Below are 22,649 nucleotides of genomic sequence, written 5' to 3' on the forward strand. Positions count from 1 at the left end.
GGTGCCATTTATGTGCCATGATGGGTCCTGAATCCTGGCTGTAAATTTTCATAGATATCTTTTTTTTTTACTTTTTCTTGTATTTTTTACATAAATTGAAGATTTAAAATGGGTCTGTAATTTGCTAATTCATTTGGATCTAGTTGTGGTTTCTTAATAGCTGCCAGCTTGAAAAGTCTTGGGACATGACCTAGAGACAGAGAGGACTTATTCAAATTGAGAAGAGGCTCTTCTGCTACAGGTAACAACTCTTTCAGTAATTTAGTGGGTTTGGATCTAATAAACATGTAGTTGGTTTGGATGCAATGACAGGGTCATTTAGCTCTGTCCTAAGGCCCTGCAATTGTTATAAAGGGGACAATAATTGAAGCTGAATCATAAAACGCTGTCAATGGTTGTACATTTACAAATACAAAGTTCTGGCATGAAACTCTAGATGGGGCCGGCTAATGGGTCCTTTTACTCACCTGTTCTTAACTACATCGTTATCTATAGAGCGCAGCTGATTTGTTCCTGCCGTATCAGTAGCCAATGAGCTCGCTGCTCAACCACTTAGGTAGCATTTGCCTTAGCAGTGCAGCGTGCTTTCAGAAACCCTCCACCTTCCCCAGCTCCACCTGTATAGATCTGCTACGGGTAATTCATGTACGTTATATTGTACAGCAGCAGTGTGTCGTGAATGTATTGGCAGTAGCAAGTCCCATACTTGCTCTGCAGCAGCAGCAGTAATAACCAACAGCAGCAGCTTAGCAGATCTATTCGGGCAAGACCAAAAATACAACATTGTCATACCCATTACCATGCCTATCACTCCGAGAGTTGTCATGACAGAATTGTATTTTTGATGCTTTAGATTTTTTCAGTGAAGAAATTCCTAAAGTCATTACTAGTAAACTGTGAAGGACTATTCTTTTCAGGTGACGTCTGTTTATTTTTAATAAATAAAAACCTTTGATTGTTTAAGTTATTTTCTATGAGTTTGTGAAGTTGTCAGTACATGGTACCTTTTATAGCCTCGTCCTTTGGATGAGACGTTAAACCGAGGTCCTGACTCTCTGTGGTCACAAAAAATCCCATGTCTTTCGAAAGAGTAGGGGTGTAACCCCGACATCCTGGCCAAATTTGCCCAGTGGCCTCTGTCCATCATGGCTTCCTCTCCACCAATAAGCCGGTGTGTGGTGGGCGTTCTGGCGCAATATGATGTTTTATTAACAAAGTTCGGGAAGAGCATGTTCAGATAATTAACATCAGGGGAGAGCACTCAATCAACAATAAGATGGGTATATATAGACTCAGCAGTCTCACCTCAATCCATTGGCAGCTTAGCAGCATCCCTCCACCACCCCTTCTCCACACTTCTAGTCCTAACAATTTACATACTGGAGGAGTAGGCTACTCTAGGTTCGGGTTCGGAGCCCTCCCCCCGGACCGCACGCCAAATACGCATTAAACTTTACTCCCTCTAATTATATGTAAGTGTGAACCCGTGAAATGGCTGCCGTCACATCATCCAGGTGCAGAGGTGGGTAGTAACGAAGTACATTTACTTCGTTACATTTACTTGAGTATTTTTTGGGAAAAATTGTACTTTTAAGAGTAGATTTAAATGTGGGTACTTTTTACTTTTACTCGAGTACATTTCTAATAAAAAAACGGTACTTTTACTTCGTTACGTTGAGCGATGTTCCTCTCGTTACTTTATTTTAATGCAATACGTGTTGTTAAATGCGTAGTTTATTCCAAGCGCGCTGTATCTTTTTTCTGGGCATGAGCGATGCTCAATTCACAAATGAATCACTCTTTTGAGTCGATTCTGTTCAAAGACTTCATCAAACAAGTGGGCAGATCCATAGACATGTATAAAGGCTTTCTATACATATCTATGGGCAGATCTGTCTAAATCGGTTCGCGAATCAGTTTGTATGATCTGTTCAGTTTCCTGCACGCACTGAATCGTCTGAAGCGCTTTCAATTCACACTCGACTCGGAGTCGTAACAGGAAGATTTAAGAACATCAAGAGCGTTGGATGAAGTGGCTGTGGACCTACAGTACAGTCAAGTAAACGCAAATCTGCAAATGCATAATTTTTGCCAGCGATGAAGTGAAGATCTCTATTATCTTCGTATGCTGAGGACGATATATCCTGTGGAATATCGTTCCACAGGACGATATTCGATTTAATTTCATTCAGGTAATACATTTTACAACCAAACAGATTATTACGATATGATAGCACTACTTCAAAGTATGACATTACCCGTTTTTTTTGGACATATACATTACTTTATACAATAAATAAGCTACCATTGTCCACATATGAAATGAACACCCGCCATCCCGCGGTAATGTGTGTGTATTGCGCAGTCGCGTGCAAACTCAACTTGAAAACGAATGCCTTTGCCTGCCTTAGACACTGTTGACCAGTTTAAACATGCTTGCAGAAATATACATTTGATTACATTTTGGAGAACAGACAGAAGAAGATCCGTCGATGTGCGTTTGATCGTCGTTTGTGTTCAGATAGCGGTCAGCGCGAGCACATGTGAAGAGTTTTAACTCTTTCTTCTCTGTCAATGTTTCCCTTTACATGCCTTTAAATGCAAAACTCTGCAGATACACTATATTTCGACATTGTCTAATAATCCAACTGTAGTTGTATAAGTTACTATTATACAAACCAAAGGGCAGGCAATGATTTTCGGGCTACAGATGGCAGAAATAATGCTTGTCTCTTCTGTTTTTGTGGCAAAGATAGCCTATCTAATTATGATAATAATAGTCATTTAAATAAAAAATATCTAAATAATATCATGTTTTATATATATATATCATAGTATATATAAGCCTATGATCCGAAGTAACTAACTATAGCTACTTGAGTAGTTTTCTCATTGGATACTTTTCTCATTGGATACTAATTATGATAATAATAGTCATTTAAATAAAAAATATCTAAATAATATCATGTTTTATATATATATCATATATATCGGCCTATGATCCGAAGTAACTAGTAACTAACTACTTGAGTAGTTTTCTCATTGGATACTTTTTTACTCTTACTCAAGTAACTATTAAGATTGTTACTTTTACTTTTACTTTGAGTAAATATTTCTAGAAGTACTTGTACTTTTACTTGAGTACAGTTTTTGGATACTCTACCCACCTCTGTCCAGGTGGATGCTGCACATTGGTGGTGGTTGAGGAGATTCCCCCTTCTATGAAAACGCTATAAAAGTAATTAATTATTATGAATTATTATTATAGCGGGACATACTGTCTTTCCACACTCTGGAACCATGGTACCATGGTGAAGTACTTTTCTCTCTAAACTTTTTTTATATGATGGGTGCAACAGTTTAGAAGACAGTTCCCATTCTGCTAGTAATTTTATCAAGTTTATTTGTGTTTATGGGAACACTGAGCAGTTGAGACAAATCAGGTTATTTGAGAATCTATCTATATTCTTAAACATAGCCTACGTATGTTTGTCAAAAGGTTGTGTTTGCTTTGCATTGCCAACAATCACATGCTTCAGGATCATACAAGAAGACCTTTTCACTTACAGTATGTTGCACTGAAACTTAACATCATGTCTTTCTGCATGTGAAAAGCTTGGTCATACTTCAATTTAGTCATTGAAATTCAGTATCCAGACAGAAAACAAAATAGTTTTGAGGCCATGACAATTGGTGTTTTGAAATCATAAAGAGCACTAGGAGTGAGTGAAACCAAGTAAAACACTGACACCTGTGCTCAGTGTTTTTCTTGAGTGAACATTACCTTTGTGCACAAATTTGTGCACAAGATTCTTCAGAACACACATGCTGCCAAGATGTTGCTTATACCTTTAAGGTGCCGCTCAATATGCCCAACAGGATCCAGGGGCATGTCTGCACAAATGTTGAGAAATGGAAGGAAGAACAGTACAATGTGTGACTGTCGAGGAGAAGCAGGGAAAGTGTGTGCTGGAGGCGGACAATATTTGGCATTTAGCCTAGCTGCGCAGAATGAGAAAGCAGTGACTCTTGTCAAAGTTAAATACCTGCTTATATGCTCTGTTTACAGTCCATGCAGAAGTGTGCACAGAAGACCCATTACTGAGCTAGATTTTAATTTTGCGAACTTTCACGACCCCCATATGAACAAAAATATGTAATGTAATCTCCTATGGGACAAAGAACGGTTTGAATTTATTTGCATTTTTCTTGATAAATCATTGGCAAACATGAACAGTAAATATATTATCTTCATATGCCATTACATTAATCATTTCCAGGCACAATCTTGAAATGTCAGCAGGGATCCCAGTGATACAGCATCATGACTGAAAAAAACACACCAGCATTTCCAAGCTCCTCCTATCAAATGGCCGTTATATAGTACAAAGATCTCACTCTTACTATTTCCATGGGGAAATTGCTGAAAACCCAACATACTGGTTTTAAAGAGAGATAGGAAAAACTCTAAATGAACTCTTTAGACAAGGAGTCGTGAGAAACTTCCAAGATTGCCTGTGAAACTGAAGTAATAAAAACATGGTAATTTGCCCTATCCACATTAGAGGTTTCTGGAGATTTGGGCTGCTGATAGTCTCTGCAGATATTAAATATCAGTCACACTTTAGATTAGGGTTCAATTCTCACTAATAATTAACTTTTTACTATGACCTTTGTCTCAATAAACTCCTAATTAGTTAGAAAGGTAATTGTTACGTTTAGGTATTGGGTATGATTAGGGATGTAGAATAAGATTATGCAGAATAATGCATTAATAGGGATTGGGTCCCTCTCGGTTGAAATCGAGTTGGGGGGAGGAGGGGGTCCCTGCACAAACAGGTCTAGACCAATCCATGTTGGCAAAGAGTCTATGAGAAAAACTTAACATAAACAATTGAGGGCATGATATGACTTGCCTTCAATTTCTCTAGGAACAGAGTTACTACTGCCAAAAAAAGAAAGGAAAAAATGGGTGACATGCCATGTAAGTTGAATAATAACAAAAAATACCTTGCAGCATTTTGGTGTAAAACACAACAAGTTTAATAACCGAATGTTCGTTCTATTTTTCAGTTACTTTACAACACAGGATAGCTTTCCAGTTTCAGCTGATTGCTAAAGAGTTCCTATAAAGATGTGTCTTTTTGTCATGTTGTTTAACTGAAGGTCTTCTCCTTGCTGTGGACATAAATCTGCTTGTCTTTCCATCTTGACCTCTCTCTCCTTATATAATGGGAAAGTAATTTATAGTGTCATTCCGGAATAGCCATTACTGGTATGTTAAAGTAGATGTATTACCTGTAGCTCTATAATTTCATTGGACTTAAATGCAATGACAATAAAGGCATTCATTCATTCACCTGCTTTTTGCTGAATGCATGTGTTTTTCTATGTAAAAGATGGATAAAAAAGAGGCTGACATGCACTCAAATGAGGACAAAAAAAGCCCCTTCTCTAGAATTTAGATGTTCTTAAGTATTTTTAAGCTTATATTTCACATTCATTTTGTCCATTATTTGGAGGCACTTATGTTTCTGATAAACATAAACCGAAGACTTATCTTTTACCTCTTTTTATCTTTCTCTCTCCTCTTCGTACATGTCTTATATGGGTCAAACTCTTACAGTAGTTAGTTATTTTTTCAGTATTCTTAATGATAGGTTATTATAACCTCGAACAAAGTTGATTCAAAGTTAGAGCTAGTTGTGCTATAACTGTTGTTGTTTTTTAAAGAGGATGTAGACAAACATAAAGTGTATATGAGTAGAGATCAGGTTAGCTGCCTATAGGGCATAATTGACACAGGGTTCAACACTGATCATAATTCAGTGTTGCCATAATGAAACACTTTCATGGTTGCCCTTTTGACCTACTCATTGTTTCTACACCAGATTTAATTTTCTTCCTCTGTTGGTGTTGGCGAAAGGTTTGTCTTATAGTTTTCCAGAGGATTTGGTTTGTTGCTCAATGACTAATATTTTAGTGCTCATGGGAAGTTCACTGTTATGTTTTAAAGACTTTATCAATGTTTCCCATAAAATCAAATTCTAGAGAAGACCCCCTGTGAGTTTATTAAAGGGGGTGAGAAAACAAATGAAAAGCAGAAGGCTATGCAAATGTTTCTGCTTTCCATCTAAACGAATTGATTTAGATGGAAATGGCACTAGCCATGTGATTATCAATTGCTGAATGCCTTACTCCTTTTTTTTTTTTTTTTTATATCTTTCTTGTTCCTAGTATCTCATTAAACCGGGTTTAGACACTCCTGGCACACAAAAAAGGTTCAGTAATACTTCATTGTTCATTAACCTTCTTTAATGAATCTAACAGCCACAAAAAGATTTATTCAACCGCATTTCCTTTTTTTCTGTACTAATTAACCAGCAGACTTCATGAGCATACCTAGTTTCCTTGATACTGAATTATTAAGGGTAAATATAAATCTGACTTGCCAGACCTTTGCATCAGAAATATTACACACACACACACACACACACAAACTTAGATAAATCTCAAGTGTAAAACACCTCTAAATGAGAAAAGATTTCGATATAACACAAAGCTGCTTCAATGTTTCCCTGCTGAATTGCAGTCAGCATGTTGTAACAGAATGCTTTCAATGCTTGTCTTAAACAAGGTGTGAAACTGTTGAAAATGAAATCCCTAATGGCATTACTGAAGTGTTTTTGGCATCCCTGCAGACACCTATGTGTCTGATAGTGGTGTTATCTTGCATCAGAACCTGCCTCTACTCAGATTAACCTCCAAGACAAGGACTGCCTGCAATTAATCCTTATAATGTTCCACAATGTTCTTGTTTAAAGCAATGAATCATGATATCAGTGACGGTAGTGTCATCAGAAAGGATGAATATGCTACTTAAAAAAAACTTAGCCTATTTTCTGCATAGCAACTTAGCAGATCACGCGGTAGGCCTATATCCTGCATAAGCAGGGAGTGGGGAAGGGAGTGCGTTTTTTGTCTTTTTTTTCGCAATATCTCACAGTTTCGGAGTGAAAGCTCCATTCGTCTGCGGATCGCTTCACTTTGTCGCAACACGCTCAGAGTGAAAGGGCCTTAAATGTTTCATTATAAAAAGATACATTGATATGGGACATCATTCGAAAGCATAATGACAACGGTGTGGCTTATGCTAATTGAAATAGTTGGTGGAAAAATTATGTGAAAAGAGTAGTAGGTCCAAATTCACAGTATTTTTCTGAGATTCATAAGCGATTCTATGGATGGGGCCATGGTAGAGGATTTAAAAGTGGCACACTGACAGTGCAGTTTTATATAATATATAGTGTTCATAAATCTGTGAAATGCTTATAAATCATTAAACGTTTAACTTTTAGACCCCAATGAAACATATTTTTACATGAAGAGACCATTTTATTTGTCTTTGCAAGATGTATAATGTATATGTATATTAGGCTATACATATAAATATATTATAAAAATTAAAAGGGACTTAAGACAAATGCTTCAGATAAATAAAGTTTGGTGCCACAAATTAAATATTCACATTCACTTGAAATTGTCCTGTGACATTCTATGACGTGATTTATCATTTAAATATTGAATATGAGTCAAGCCACATATTATGATCACATGCCTTACAACATTTTTATATAGTTTAATTTACCCGATGATTTCCACTTTTGTTTTTAATCATATAGATTTTATATAGATGAATAGTAGTCTATTAGGTATAGACTTGAATGCTTGCTTGCTTTAACAGCCATTTTACCTTGTGACTGTTGCCCTCTGAAGCTAAGCAGGGTTAAGCCTGGTCAATACTACGGGATGCCTCTTGGGAAAACAAGTTTGCTGGTTGAAGAGTTGTTAGTGAGGCCAGCAGGGGGTGCTCATCCTGTGTGTACACACAAACCCAATGGTCCTGAAACCCCAATATAGTGATGGGGACACTATAATGTCAAAAAGCACTGTACTTCGGATGAGATGTTACAGAGGTCCTGTTTCTCTGTGGTCATTAAAAATCCCATGTCCTTCGAAAAAAGAGGAGTAGGGGTTTAACCGCGGCATCCTGGCCAGATTTGCCCATTGGCCACTGTTCATCACCATGGCCTCCTAATCATCCCCATATACTTATTGACTTCATCACTCTTATCTCTTCTAGAAGAGTCAATGTGTGGGTGTTCTGGCGCAATATGGCAGCTGTCACATCATCCAGGTGGATGTTACACATTGGTGAAAAGTACTATATACACAGAAAAGTGCTATACTGTAAATGTAACTAATTATTATTGTAATTATTTCGTGTTGCCGCCCTTCAGAATCCTCATGCCACCTCCTTGCCATCCTATAGGGCAGGGAAAGGCAACTTTGGTCCTGGAGGGCCACTGTCCTCCAGAGTTTAGCTTCAGCCCTGATAACAACTCACCTGCCTGTATCTATCTAGTAATCCTGAAAACATTGATTGCATTGTCCAGGTGTGTTTAATTAGGGTTGGAGCTAAACTCTGCAGGACAGTGGCCCTCCGGGACCGGGGTTGCCTATCCCTGCTATAGGGCCTAAATACATTTCTGGATCTGCCCCTCCAAGGGATAGTTCACCCAAAAGTGAACATTCTGTCATTAATTACTTACCCTTGTGTCGTTCCAAACCCGTAAGACTTTTGTTCATCTTCGGAAAACAAATGTAGATCTTTTATGATCAAATCTGAGAGATTTATGTACCTCCTTTGACAGCTATGCAACTGAAACTTTGACCCTCCAAAAAGTTCATAAAGAGACCGTAAATCTAATCCATATGAATTGAGCAGTTTAGTCCAAATTTTCTGAAGAGACACAATCACTTTATATGATGAACAGATTTAATAGGCTTTTGTTCACTTATAAACATTAATCAGCGAGCATAAACAGAAGCACAACCAAACGTGCTTGACACACAAGAACAAACCTCTTGGAAGCTCAAATGAGAATGAACCTCATTGGTTCTCGCACCTCAAGCGATCATGCTTGAGCTTCCATTGGTTTACCACAATGTGTGAGTTGATGAATATTTATGTGAATAAAAGCCTAAATTCAATCTGTTCATCATATGAAGCGATCATGTCTCTTCAGAGAATTTTGACTAAACCACTGAATTCACATGGATTAGTTTTACATCTCTTTATGAACTTTTTGAAGCCTCAAAGTTTCAGTTGCTTAGCTGCCTGGAGGGATAGAAATCTCTGATTTCATCAAAAATATTCGGATTCATTTGAGTTCCAAAGACGAACGAAAGTCTTATGGGTTTGGAACGACTTGGGGGTGAGTAATTAATGGCAAAATTTTAATTTTGGGTGAAATAACACTTTAACTAAGCTGACTTAACTGCTAGACACGCACTAGCTAATAGAAGTCCATTCTCATCGGCTTCATGTATTGCCATTCAAAAGGGAACATTGCGCAATCACAGACTCACACGATCCCGTTACATTTGCAGTGCCGTATGCTATTGAGTGGAGAGAATACAACTACTTTTCATTGCCCAAAAATATATAACCAGTTTGAACTGGAACCTCAGACACTCCCCGGACTCAGTTCCTCGTGCCCCATCCCTTCACCTAATCGTGGGTTTCTTCCTAATGGAAGTGGCAGTGGCCGTTTGTTGGAAAATACAGTTTAAGACTGGACCTTATTAACAAGAAGAATAACAATTAAAAAAAAGTTTTTTTTTTTTTTCAGAGTCAAAGATAACAGGAGAGGTGAGAGTAGTGTATGCTGGAATCACTATCGCAATCAGAGATCACGTTGTGCAGAAGTGGGAGGGACGCAGTTCATGGAAAAAAAAGAAGCCAACGTGTGGATATGAGGAAAACTTCCTTGTCCTTTGCTCTCCCGAGGGGATTTCCAAGTTGGAGCGCAGCAGGCACAAGGCATGTGCGGCTGCCAACTGTACACACCCTACTGTTTGACTGCAAAACATTCCGTGTTTCTGTAGTTAATGAATAGACACCATTGCGTGACTGTTAAATGATTAAGTCGTGTCAAGTTCCGAAGTTGAATGAGACACGGGACATTTATTTTAAATGAATAAAAACTGATGTCTGAGCATGTTTAAAAACAGATATCCAAGCATGAATGAAGTTCTTTTCTATCTTTCATTTCTAAAGACTTCTTTGATACTGCAAATGCACTGCTTATAGTTTAGGACTCGTATTTCACATCAGCCGATAAGTAGCTATAAGATTATTCCTGTTTACCATTCCACAAGTAGATTTTTTGGACCTCTTGCGATATATAGGCAATGCAAGTTATGCAATTCATATTCTTTATTTTAGTTTTGCATAGTTAACGGTGTAGGTAACGGTGCTGCGTTTTCCTTTCGATTTCAAATTTTGGTGAAAGTGTGTGATGATGAAAGTTCTTGTTCCACGATATTAATGATGATGAAAATTTCAAGGCAAGCTGTGATTTTATACTTTAGAAAAATGAAGGCAGCAATTAGGCTTCAATTTTAGTGAGTTCATTTTTTTCATTGTTGAGGAGCAAAGAAAAAAACATATAACAGTTATGAACTATAATAAATGCATTGTTGGATATCAAATCTGTTTGTATACATAGCCTTTATGCTGTGTAAACTCCCCCCCCCCCCCCCCCCCCCTCCTACTTTCCTGGTGTTGAAGGTTGATAAAAGCCCTTAGTTTTTTTTAACTGTCAAAGCTCCTATACATTTCAAGAGTGAGAAACATGCTGAAGGTTGAACGTAAGCAATCTAAGCAATTTTAACAAAAGATTCCAGTAAAATTATGAAAAATATGTTTATTGTAGAAAAGATAAATGAATATTTTGTAAATTATACTCACACATAGCTCTCTGCAATCAACCTTGTTGCTTAAAAACAACTCCTAACCTAAGCCTAATCATGCATTCTGTCAGTTTTTTTTCTTTGATCGAAACTAAAATACAACAAATGCATTCAAATGCATCAATTATGACACTGAATTTTCGCGCAAAGTGCTTACAAAAATGCATTTTATAAGTAACACATCTCTGAGTTTGAGGTATCCCTTCTGAAATAACTGTCGTCGCTATATGAAAACAAACAGTCTGATGAGCCGTAGGGCGCATACTCCGAAGTTGCCATGCCTTCATGCGCATTGGACCAGTGCGACAGGCAAAAACAATGCTGAAGGTTGCAGTGCTGATAGTGGTAATTTTCTGGAGAGAAACTGGAGCTCAAATCCATCCGTGTCGGGGAGCTGTAGCAAGAGGAAGATGAAGAGTGGGACTGAGGGGGAGAGTAACTGTTGTAGTCGACATTGAAGGAGTCTGAGGGTGACCTGGATACCTGAGGAAACAGATTGCAAAAGCACGAACACTTATTAAAAATGCTGCACGCGTGATTTTATTAATTTGAGAAAACATATATTTGACCATTAGAACTGTCCAAATGCCCCAAAAAAAGTTTGATTAAAAATGAAAAAACATCAACCACGTACCAGGCTAGTACCATAGAGGTCCGTATTAGAAGGCATAGGATATCCATTAGACCACTGCGCAGAGGTGGGACACACGAAATTACTGCCGCTGAAAGTCTCAGGTGGCATCGTGTGTATCATCTGTTGATGATCATAAGCATTCTCCATCGGGATGTTGACATTTTCGGTAAAGGTACGTGTCTGGAAATAGGGCTCTGGAGCTTGCATTCCAGAGAAGACATCAAGGTGGGCTGTTGGGAACACAGAAGAAAATGCTGGCTTGAGCACAGGAGAACATTTAAATTAGGCCAGCAAGACTTGGGATGATGTCACGAGACCATCAGCCAACAGCTAAATCACATTTGAATAGTAGTTTATAAATAGGAGATCATTCCAGGATCTGTAAGGAACACCTATAGCCTAGATGTAGGTCTCATTGTTCTTTTATTTATTTTTTGATTTGTTCTCCCCTTAGAATTGTAGATGTAGAGCTGATGCCTGACGGTGGATGAAAATGTTCTATTTTGGAGTATAGTAAGTTGCATGCAGTCAAGTATACTTTGTTTTGTCTTGTTCTCAGGTTTCCTGGTTAAAATTCAAGCTCTTACATGTAGTAGGCAGAAGGTTTATTATCTTTGTTTGTTTCACTGTCAGTTATCGACGTCTAGTTCGTTTGTTATTTTAAACTTACTATTCATGGTCGTAGAGCAGACATCGCGACCAGCCATGGCTTGTGATTTCTGCAGGGTGAAATGTAAGAGAGAGAAGCAAGGTGAAACATTAACCTTTATGTTCGTTCAGGGGAAAACAACAGAAATATTGTAGTTCTATTATGTGGAATCAACTGAAACTGTCTTCAAGCAGGCCTGAGGGGGCGTGGTGCTTTACATTTGATCTTGGACTGACCACGCTTCACTTTACTTAGGCTACCTACCACAAGTCAATAGTGTCTGACTGTTTATGATTTTTATTGTTTCCAACAGTAGGTTTTGTTTACCGTTGCGGTTTTCTGTGCCTGCAGGGCTCTGTGCTTCTGCAGTAACTCCTTGACAGTGGTCTTCACACGCACACCCTGGTATATCTTGGGTTTATCTGCTGCAAAACAATACATTTTCATTTCAGTTTATTTTCATTCACCACTGACGTATGCATTTATTTTCAATTATTCTTACATGTTCTGTAAATGATTCTGTGCAGAAAAAAAAGCATTAGAACAACAACAAAAAAATTTGCCAAAATAAAAATCCTCACGAATTTAAATCAGAGTTTATACATGAATCCCTATTTAAGACAATGGATACTTCGTTGTTAAAAAAATGCACACATATCTGTGAGGGGCTTCAAAGATGTAGTAGCCTACCATAACCTTTTTCTTTTCTTTTTTTATTGTATATATGCATTTGTGTGAATATAAATCAGTGTGAATATCAGTGAGGCTTAGCCTATCCAATAATCAATATATTAATTTAATTGTTTTACCTTGAAAAATGTGTTTTGACTTCGTTTGTTAAAATAATGAAGTTGCAAGGAATGTATTTGACACTTTTCACTCTTAAAAATGAAGGTTCTTTATTTGCATCGATACATGAAGAACCTTTAACATTATTGGAATCTTGCCACTGGACAGAAGGTTCTTCACAGTCATAAAGATTCTTTAGATCCTTAAAACATACTGAGAAAAAAATTGGTTCTTTTAAGAACTGATCACTGAAAGGTTCTTAAGAGAATTGAACATTTTTATTTAGGCTAACGAAGAGTCATTATGCATGTTATGCATGTTTTTCCAAAAATGAACGAAACAACAGGAATACAAATATTAAGTTTCTAAGACCAGCACATGTAGTCTATAACAAGATCTTTGAAAGACTTCTTGGACATCTTTATTTGTCATTTTCCCTCTTGTTCAACCACACAAATAGCTTTTGCATTTTCCCCATTTGCCATGGTAGAAAATAAAAGATATATAGCCTAAGTAAATTGTATATACGTATATAATCAGTAAAAAAAATACAAGATAAGATATCCCTCAAGATTAAAACAACTATGCTCGTCTTCCCAGTCAACGCTCCAGTGTTCTGAGTGCCCTGGTGATCCGGCAGTGAATGGGTTAGTTTTAGCATTACAATAGACAGTAGTGAATTTCGAGAAACATGCTCTCCAGCCATCTTTGGCACGGGTCTACAGCATTAAATTGGAGTTTAAACCGTTTATTTTCATGTAGCTGTAAATTAAAACCCGACTAAGCTGGAGAGTTAGGCTAATCTAATTATTGAGCGTTTCAGTCGAGAGCAGAAGCGCTCCAAGTTGCGGAAGCGAAGTGAAAGCGCTGCAAAACACAGCATGCGAGGAAAGGAGAAAGAGAAGCTTCCTCGGTCGACGCCGCTACAAGTTACAAACGTAAGTAAAACACTCTTATAGCTCATAGCAAAAGCCGCATACAAGCGGACAGAGAAAATGCATCGGGGAATAGACTAGATGTTAAAGTCATTTGGCTATCCAACAGAAAACACGATTCGATTTGTTGCATCGACAAAAAAAGCCCGATTTCTTTACGAGCGCGCTGCCGATTTAGCGTCAATCTGTTGTTTTAAATGTGCTAAAAATGTCCGGAGTCCAAGTTGGTTTTTGCGTTCCGCTCGGCAGATGTAAAATTATTTCTTGATAAAGTTAAAGGGCAGTCCTCGTATCTCTTCCTACTGGATTAAAGCCGCGCCTAATAACTTCCTCCCAATATGAAATGTGTAAAAAATAGATGAAAAAACAGTTGTCCTTCTTTTCTAATTTTTTAATTGGTTGTTCAGCCTTGTGAATATACATACACAGTGGGACGTCTTCCTGATCCGTGTTAATATAGCTATATAAAATTCTGTCGGAACATTAGTGATTCCAAACAACGCCACGCCATGGCTGAGTTCATGGAGGCAGTTGAGTTTACAGAGGGCAAAAAAGTGCGCTGATGTTAATAAGATAGCAAAAACGTCCTTCGGCAGTGTGTTGATGTGCTCGTTGACAGTTAAACCTATCTAATAAATATTCATATAAGCTCTGAAGCAAGGCATGAATTCTGGTTAAAATGTCGAAATTATATTCAGGCATCGTTCACTGTTGGTTATTCCTAAAAGCGTTGCATTCAATTGGACACGCTGGTCGACAACGTAAAGTCTAAAAAGACACAGTAAATAAATCTTCAGATTCAGTTTTGTTTGAAGAAAAGCTGAGTAAAAATACAACCAGACAGAAAATGCAAGCTATCAATGAAGCTCGAGCTCTAGCCTAATGAATCACCAGAGATGTTGTTCCCTTAAACTGGAAGAAATTGCATGTAGCATGCAATTAATATAAAATACATATACATGTCAAAATTCACCAATTTGTTTGAATTTAATCCTTCACACGTGTTTGCTGTTTTAAGATATTAGTAAGGCATGCATCATTTGAACTACACACTTCCAAGCAAAGTTTACCAATGTATTAAATGATTTTAATTAACATATTTTTTTTCTCAATGTTTTTCAGGTTGCTGAAGATAAAACATCTTAAACGAAAGAAAAAAAGAAAATTTACTTACCAGACATTTTGGCCTGAAAAGGAGGAAAACTCTGGAAGAACTACAGTGAAATACCCCAACGTCACTTCTTTGCTCTATTATATGGGCAAGAACGAATTATTCACAAAAGTATTAAAAAGTCTCAACAAAGTAACCTCAAAACACTCTCAGGACATACAATTATACAGTAATATAGCTAGGGATATTTTAGTTTGAGTTTTTCTCCCCTCATCCCTACTATTTAAAACCCCAAGAACTCAATGATTTGACAATGATTTGATTGCGCGATACTTTCAATTTGAATATTCAAAGGCTTCGTAAAAAGACTTATTTTTGAGTGAAATTCGCTATTATAATGCATATATTAACATCTCTTTTAATAGAATGTTGTGTTATTTCACATTTTGACATCAACCAAATATATATTTTTAACATTTTATCATCCTTTTGGTCTTGGTGGTTGGAGTCTCCCTTAGGAAGCACTATTTCGACTTTGCAGTGAGACTGAAGGCACAAATGAAGCTTTACATTCCACTACACGTTGTAAATATCTTCTCTAATAGGTAGTCTTGAAAAAAAAATTAATTATTGTGTCGTGTAGATCTTATTTGTGCAGTATTTTAAGAATGATTGGAGTTGTGGGCGTGGCATATGATAGCAGCCATGTTTGTCATTAGAACAATTGGGACGTATGCTAAAGTTAAGTTAATGGGATAGTGGGAACAGGTATTAAAAGGCTAAATATGAAATTTAGTCATTTATATGTATAGCCTAGGCTATATTTAATTCAAATGGTCAGTTGCAACTGCAGATCCAAAGCAAGTTAACTGAAAGCGATGTTCACAATCATATTTAAGCTATTAATTTACTTTCTCACGGTATTATATGTTTTAATGCAATAGTTTCGTTAATCAATGCATATTGCATATTTAACATCATCATCAAAATCATCATATTGATCCCCAAAATGAGTAGGCTGATGCTGAGGGATGCTGATCACAAACAGAATCTCACACCTGACTTTAGTTACTTTTATTTCTTTATGATAATTTAAACGAAAAAGCTCCAAGTGGAATATTCTTCCAGACCATAATGCAGTTTTTATTTATTTATGTGTGTCATATTTAATGGTCCCGTGTTTAAGAAGACTGAAAACAGGGGAAATGGATGACATGCAGGTGTTCTTTGTCTTAGAAAAGAAGTCGGGAAACGGGTCCATGTGACATGTAGCCTAGTAGACAAACTGAACATTTAATTCGCAAGTGCAGAATAATTGGAGATTAAAGTAATGAGATAAAACATGGGGTACTTTATTAATACGTCTTTAAGCATCTTGTTGTAATAGCTGTAGTCCGAATGAAACTGTCTTGGCGGGATTTCGAAGTCGTTTGACTCCTTTGTGTCGATTAGTAATGTTAATCCGCTGCAAACAGACCTCCTGTTTCAAAATATGATTTTCTTACCAGTCTCTCATTATCAGTCACCTTGATGAACAGATCTTTCATAATCCTAAGAAATCTCTAAGAAAGGAGAGGTCGGTCGTTCCGAGATCTGGCCAGTTGAATGTCGCCCCCTGGTGATTAAACCGAGGAACGCTCAGGTCCTGTCAGAAGACCTCAAGCTGTACATCATCTAAGCTGATCTGACACTGTTAATTCAGAGTCACTTAATGCGCTCAGTTTGGCAATAAATGTAATGTTAGCAAATTCAGCAAATTTCCTTTTTTTTCTCCTATGCAGAGGTAAATTGTACTGGGTCAAAGATATATAATAGAGGAAGGTATGACTGCTGACTCATCAGCTATATACTATAATAAAAAATAATAATAAAAAAAGCATGAAATGCAACCTGTGAGGTTTCAACTTGATAGCAATATTTGTTTGTTTATCATTATTAAATGTATTTTATTGTGGAATAAGGCAAGTGTTCTGGTCTGATTTTAAATATGGAAAGCATATATCATGATGTCAATTTCTTACTTTCAGTACATTTGAAAAGTTCCCCAATTCCTGACTTCCTCACTTTAGAATGAAAATAGACGTACATACCTTGATTTTCTCCCTTATTTTATATAGATTTTCTTTCTCCTAATCCATAATGTTGTATATTTTAATATAATACCGGTCAAAAGTTTGGAAACATTACTATTTTTAATGTTTTTGAAAAAAGTATCTTATGCTCATCAAATCTGCATTTCTTGGTTCAAAAATACAGAAAAACTGTAATGTTGTGAAATAATATTACAATTTAAAATAATGGTTTTCTATTTTAATATACTTTAAAATATAATTGATTTCTATGATGAAAAGCTGAATTTTCATCAGCCATTACTCCAGTCTTCAGTGTCACAATCTTTTATGCTGATTTATTATGATGTTGGAAACAGTTGTGTTGCTTAATATTTTTTTATAATCTGTGATACTTTTTTCAGCATTCTTTGATGAATAAAACGTGTTTGTTTGTTTTTTTTAAGAAAAAAAAAAGAACAGCACTTATTTAAAGTAGAAATCTTTTGTAACAATATACACTGTTTACAAAAGTTTGGGGTCAGTCATTTGTTTCTTTCTTTTTTGAAAGAAATTAATACTTTTATTCAGCAAGGATGTGTTAAATTGATTTTAAAAAAGTGATAGTAAATACTTATATTGTTAGAAAATATTTCTATTTTGAATAAATGCTGTTCTTTTTACAAATTTATTCATCAATGAATCCTGGAAAAGTATCACAGGTTCCAAAAAATTATTAAGCAGCACAACTGTTTCCAACATCGTTAATAACTATAATCAGCATTAATGATTTTTGAAGGATCATGTGACACTGAAGACTGGAGTAATGATGATGAACATTCAGCTTTGCATCACAGAAATAAATTATACTTTAAAGTATATTAAAAAAGAAAACAATTATTTTTCAATTGTAATAGTATTTCACAATATTACCTTTTTTTCTATATTTTTACATTTCTGTCATCATTTACTCACCCTTAAGTTTTTTCAAATGAGTTTCTTTCTTCTGTTGAACACAAAAGAAGATATTTGGAAGAATGTCGGTAACCAGACAGTTGATGGCACCCATTGACTAATATGTTTTTTCCTAGTATGGGTGTCAATGGGTGCCGTCAACTGTCTGTTTACCGACATTCTTCAAAATATCTTTTGTGTTCAACAGAAGAAAGAAACTCATACAGCTTTGGAACAACTTGATGGACAGTAAATAATAGTAAAATGTAAATTTTTTGGGTGAAATATGATATCCCTTCAAGAGACCTCGTTCAAACCAACCCATTCTCACTCCCAGGGCATCAAAAACTGAAGCAAGGTCAAGTGCCTTCCACGTCACAGATGAGACATCGAAGGTGCCCCTATAGGCGTCTTTATATTGACGAACAAGGAACTCCATTGATTTCAACGGTTTGCCTTAATGTCAGATTAAGACTAATCAAATTAGCCTAGTATAATAGACCCTACGTCATCGCAATTTCCTAAAGCTCTGGTAAGAAATAAATAGGCCTATTGAATTGATAATTTTTTTATAGCTAAGTTTATATAGCTACATAAATGTATTTGATGTCTATAAATCCCATTTTTAACATTATGTGTAAATACTTTTATCTGGGCTTGGCTACCTCCAGCAACTCGAAAGCTTTAAAATCCATAACACATGTGTTAAATATAACTTTTTTCAAGCTTAAATAAAACTTGTTGCATGTTGTGCATGTTTTTGCCTGAAGTGAAAAAAAAAATCACCTGCATCTTTGGGCTTATATGGGGCAGCATGACTGTTCTGGCAGTGGAAAGAAGGGTTTGTAGATGGAAGATGTGAATTATAGAAAGGAGGAGGGGTGATGCAAGAGGAGGTAGGGGTGAGGGGAAATGGTGTAGGAGGAGGAGTGGGGAAAGAAGAGGTAGGAGGAAGAAGGGTGATGTAAGAGGAAGTGGGAGGAGGAAGGTTGGAGGACAAAGATGGAGAAGGAAGAAGGGTATCAAAAGACGAGGAAGAAGGAGGAAAGCTGAAAGACGAAGATGGAGGAGGAAGAAGGGTATAGAAAGAGGAGGAAGGAGGAGGAAGGTTGGAGGAAGAAGATGGAGGAGGAGGGGGAGGAAGGGTGTACAAAGAGGAGGAAGAAGGAGGAAGGGTAGAGGAAGAAGATGGAGGAGAAAGGGTCTAGAAAGAAGAGGAAGGCTGGAGGAAGAAGATGGAGGAGGAGGAAGGGTGTCAAAAGAGGAGGAAGAAGGAGGAAGGCTAGAGGAAGAAGATGGAGGAGGAGGAAGGGTGTAGAAAGAGGAGGAGGAAGAAGGAGGAAGGCTGGAGGAAGAAGATGGAGGAGGAGAAAGGGTGTAGAAAGAGGAGGAAGAAGGAGGAGGAAGGCTGGAGGAAGAAGATGGAGGAGGAGGAAGGGTGTAGAAAGAGGAGGAGGAAGAAGGAGGAAGGCTGGAGGAAGAAGATGGAGGAGGAGGAAGGGAGGAAGTCGGGTGCTGGCAGACAGTTTCTGCAGTACTGGTGTGGTTTTGAATCCTCAGGTAATCTATGAGAAATATTTGAAAGAAAATGAAAAAATATTTCTTTGAATATTGCATGTGTAGTTCATACGAAATACTTACTTTTAACACAAATTTCATAAAGGCTAGTCATCCTTTCAAAGATGGTTTGAAGTGGTCCAACTGTAAATGGACCCATTGAAGTGATGACTTCAGCCACAAACCCATTTCTTTTCTCTTTAGTAATGAAGAGAATTGGCTCAAGTACCTCCAATTTCTTAACCTGTAAAACAAATGCACAGACAGTCGATAAGTATCGATGTATTCATAATGGTAAGCAGGGACTTACCAGACAATTCTGTTGCAAATCAACTGGATTATCAAAGTAAAAAAGAAAGATGTCTAAATGTTTAATTTGAGAAATGTAGCAACTCATAATGCAATAACTGCACATAATGTAAAAACTGCACATAATGAAATAAGTATTACATTATTATTGAAATAAAATGTTCATGATGTAATAATTTCCTCAAAATGTAATCAAATCTTGAGCTCATAATGTAATAACAATTTTTACATTTTGAGAAATGTATTACATTAGAAACTTACCAAAACATATCATATTTTCATTACTGTAATAGCTTTTAAAACATAAAAAATTAGTATTCCCTTACAATACATTAAAAATAAATTCTAAATCCAATCTTAAACTACCTGCAAAATGCAACATTTAAATATTTATGCAATTAATATTACATAGCCTATATATTAATTTCACAAAAAACATTGATATTCCGTTTTAAAATCTATTACAGTAATGAAAATATGATATGTTTTGGTAAGTTTCTAATGTAATACATTTCTCAAAATGTAAAAATTGTTATTACATCATGAGCTCACTATTTTTTTACGTTTTGAGAAAATTATTACAGTATGAACATTTTATTACCATAATGAGTTGCTACAAGTAAGACTATATATATATATATAATTATATATATATATATATATATGTATAAGAATATATATGTCCCACATTATGGCAATTCACCCTATATATATATATAGGGTGAATTGCCATAATGTGGGACACTGCCTAATGTGGGACACCTAAGGTCTAGTGTTTGTAGATCCCACATAAATACATGAATGACAGTGAAAGTATTGGTTAGACAAAGCTGTGGTGTCATGTTATCAAAATCACATGACCTATCAAATGTCCAATCATATTTGAGGGTGGAGCAATCATCAAACAGGAGGCACTTTGAGTGAAGACCATCCGAAGGATAGTGACATAGAGTTTTAACAAATTTGATGTTAAGGAGTTAAATACATTTTAAACAAAACAATCCTGATACTGTTTAGCCTAATATGCGTATGAAATGCTTGTCCATCAAAAAATAGTGTAACTTTGTGTGTATAAACTATATATTTTTATCAAATTTAGTGTCCCACATTAGGAAATGTGGTTTCCAAATCCGGGACAGCATGATCAGCCTAATGTCAGTACTTCAATGAGTAAAAAATGTGTGGTGGGGCATATGGTTTGTGGGACAAACATGGTTATTTACATGGTTTTAGTCTTGTAATGCAATATTAGAATACTGTTAATGCAGATTTTTAGTCATGTGAATTTTTTATTCTTGGAGGGCGGTTTGAAGGCTCTTTTTTGTGTGTATGTGTGCGTACGTACGCGTGTGTGTGTGTGTGTGTGTGTGTGTGTGTGTGTGTGTGTGTGTGTGTGTGTGTGTGTGTGTGTGTGTGTGTGTGTGTGAAAGGTAGGTAGTTGACTTCAAATAAAAAATAGCTCTGAATTTAAAAACACAGTAGATAACCAATAAAGCCATTCCACTTTATTTTATGCATCTGATTATTCAATGAAATGTATTTCAGATCACAATGGCAAAGGTGAGAAAGACAGGGACTGATTGTCAGACGCAGAAAGAGAGGCAGAAACAGGGAAAGGATAAGAGAAAGAAACTTAATCAGTGGAGGCAGGACAGGATGAAAGGAGCCATAGAGGAGTATAGGCAGATTGTTGAGGATTTAAGAGAGAATCTAAAATAAAAGAAGATTTTACTATTCTACATATATCAATGTGATTTTTGGGCTTTTTATCATAGATTTTTCAGTGTCCCATTTTGGGAACACAACTGTCCCACATTAGGAAAGCTGCAGATTGTCTCAGACGACTTGCTATAAGAGCACTAATATGTCTATAATTTCTCTTATGAATGGGTTATTTGAATTTTCTCCTTTGATTTGATTAGGAAACATACTGGGGTTTTTAAAATGGTATTGGGTATGGATTTAAGGTTTTGGTTACACATCGCAATGTCACACATTAGGGCAATTCACCCTATATATATATATATATATATATATATATATATATATAGTGTAATGGTGCGCTTTGAGTACCCAGAAAAGCGCTATAGAAATGTAACAAATTATTATTATACTTAACCAAACAGTTGACTGTTCCCATTGACTTCCATAGTATTTTTTTTTTCCTACTATGGAAGTCAATGGGAACAGTCTACTGTTTGGTTACCGACATCCTTCAAAATATCTTACTTTGTGTTCAGCAGAAGAAATAAATGAATACAGGTTTGAAACAACTTGAGGGTGAGTAAATGATGACAGAATTTTCATTTTAAAGTGAACTATCCCTTTAATGCAAATACCACATAAGTCACATATTATGTATAACAAATGTACACATATATACACTGGTAGAAATTATATGTATTATATGTGCATGTAAATAATAAAAAGTAAACCATCCATTATTTAATTAGTTTACTATGGCAGTCTAACACAAATCCCAGGTCATAAAGTAAGTTAACTGATAAACCCCAAATTATAAAGTATAACATGCTAACACTTGAAATGTACGTAGGCATAGTGTCATTCTATATAGATCAGTGGGTATAGCATTATAAGCGCGGCAGGATTTATCGCGCGAAAAAAAAAAAAACTTTACTGGTGGCATTGCTTTTATTATATATAATAAAAGCAAATAAAAGCAAAGCAATATATATATATATTACAATATTTTACATTTATTAATTATAAACCAACAATAAAAATTTTACTCCGTAAAAATACCCGGTTGATTATGTGTAAGAGTTTGTTATGTTTTGATTGGCCAACATAAGACCCACAACAGTAAAAACACGTAATATCGCAG

General features: G+C 36.2%; 1 protein-coding gene and 1 long non-coding RNA gene across 5 annotated transcripts; one reads left to right on the forward strand and one right to left on the reverse strand.

Moving 5' to 3' along the window:
- Nucleotides 1-9,052: 9,052 nt before the first annotated feature.
- Nucleotides 9,053-10,092, forward strand: LOC306997587. The gene is made up of 2 exons (XR_013797387.1): nucleotides 9,053-9,278; nucleotides 9,696-10,092. It is a non-coding gene; the product is annotated as an uncharacterized lncRNA (long non-coding RNA).
- A 660-nt stretch (nucleotides 10,093-10,752) lies between these two features.
- Nucleotides 10,753-15,192, reverse strand: linc.pou2af1 (lnc RNA pou2af1). 4 transcript variants are annotated; one of them, XM_079610919.1, is made up of 5 exons: nucleotides 15,000-15,192; nucleotides 12,429-12,526; nucleotides 12,123-12,171; nucleotides 11,453-11,682; nucleotides 10,753-11,301 (listed from the first exon to the last, which is right to left on the reverse strand). In XM_079610919.1, exons 1-5 carry the CDS (start codon nucleotides 15,004-15,006, stop codon nucleotides 10,987-10,989), a joined length of 699 nt encoding a protein of 232 aa, XP_079467045.1. In that variant the 5' UTR covers nucleotides 15,007-15,192; the 3' UTR covers nucleotides 10,753-10,986. The 4 variants fall into 4 exon arrangements, with proteins under 4 accessions (XP_079467045.1, XP_079467046.1, XP_079467043.1 ...); XM_079610920.1 differs by lacking the exon at nucleotides 15,000-15,192 and adding an exon at nucleotides 14,251-14,335; XM_079610917.1 differs by lacking the exon at nucleotides 15,000-15,192 and adding an exon at nucleotides 12,604-14,255.
- Nucleotides 15,193-22,649: the final 7,457 nt, after the last annotated feature.

The sequence above is a fragment of the Phoxinus phoxinus genome, assembly GCF_949152265.1.
Source record: "Phoxinus phoxinus genome assembly, chromosome: 4".
Classification (NCBI taxonomy): domain Eukaryota; kingdom Metazoa; phylum Chordata; class Actinopteri; order Cypriniformes; family Leuciscidae; genus Phoxinus; species Phoxinus phoxinus.

What these genes read in the sequence shown, in the direction of transcription:
- linc.pou2af1 (XM_079610917.1), bottom strand. Translation starts at nt 12,640, where the DNA reads ATGCTTTTTTTTCTGCACAGAATCATTTACAGAACAT. An exon ending in AGGCACAGAAAACCGCAACG is followed by an intron (nt 12,172 to 12,428) that starts GTAAACAAAACC and finishes TTCACCCTGCAG; the next exon opens with AAATCACAAGCCATGGCTGG. An exon ending in CTGCTCTACGACCATGAATA is followed by an intron (nt 11,683 to 12,122) that starts GTAAGTTTAAAA and finishes TGTTCCCAACAG; the next exon opens with CCCACCTTGATGTCTTCTCT.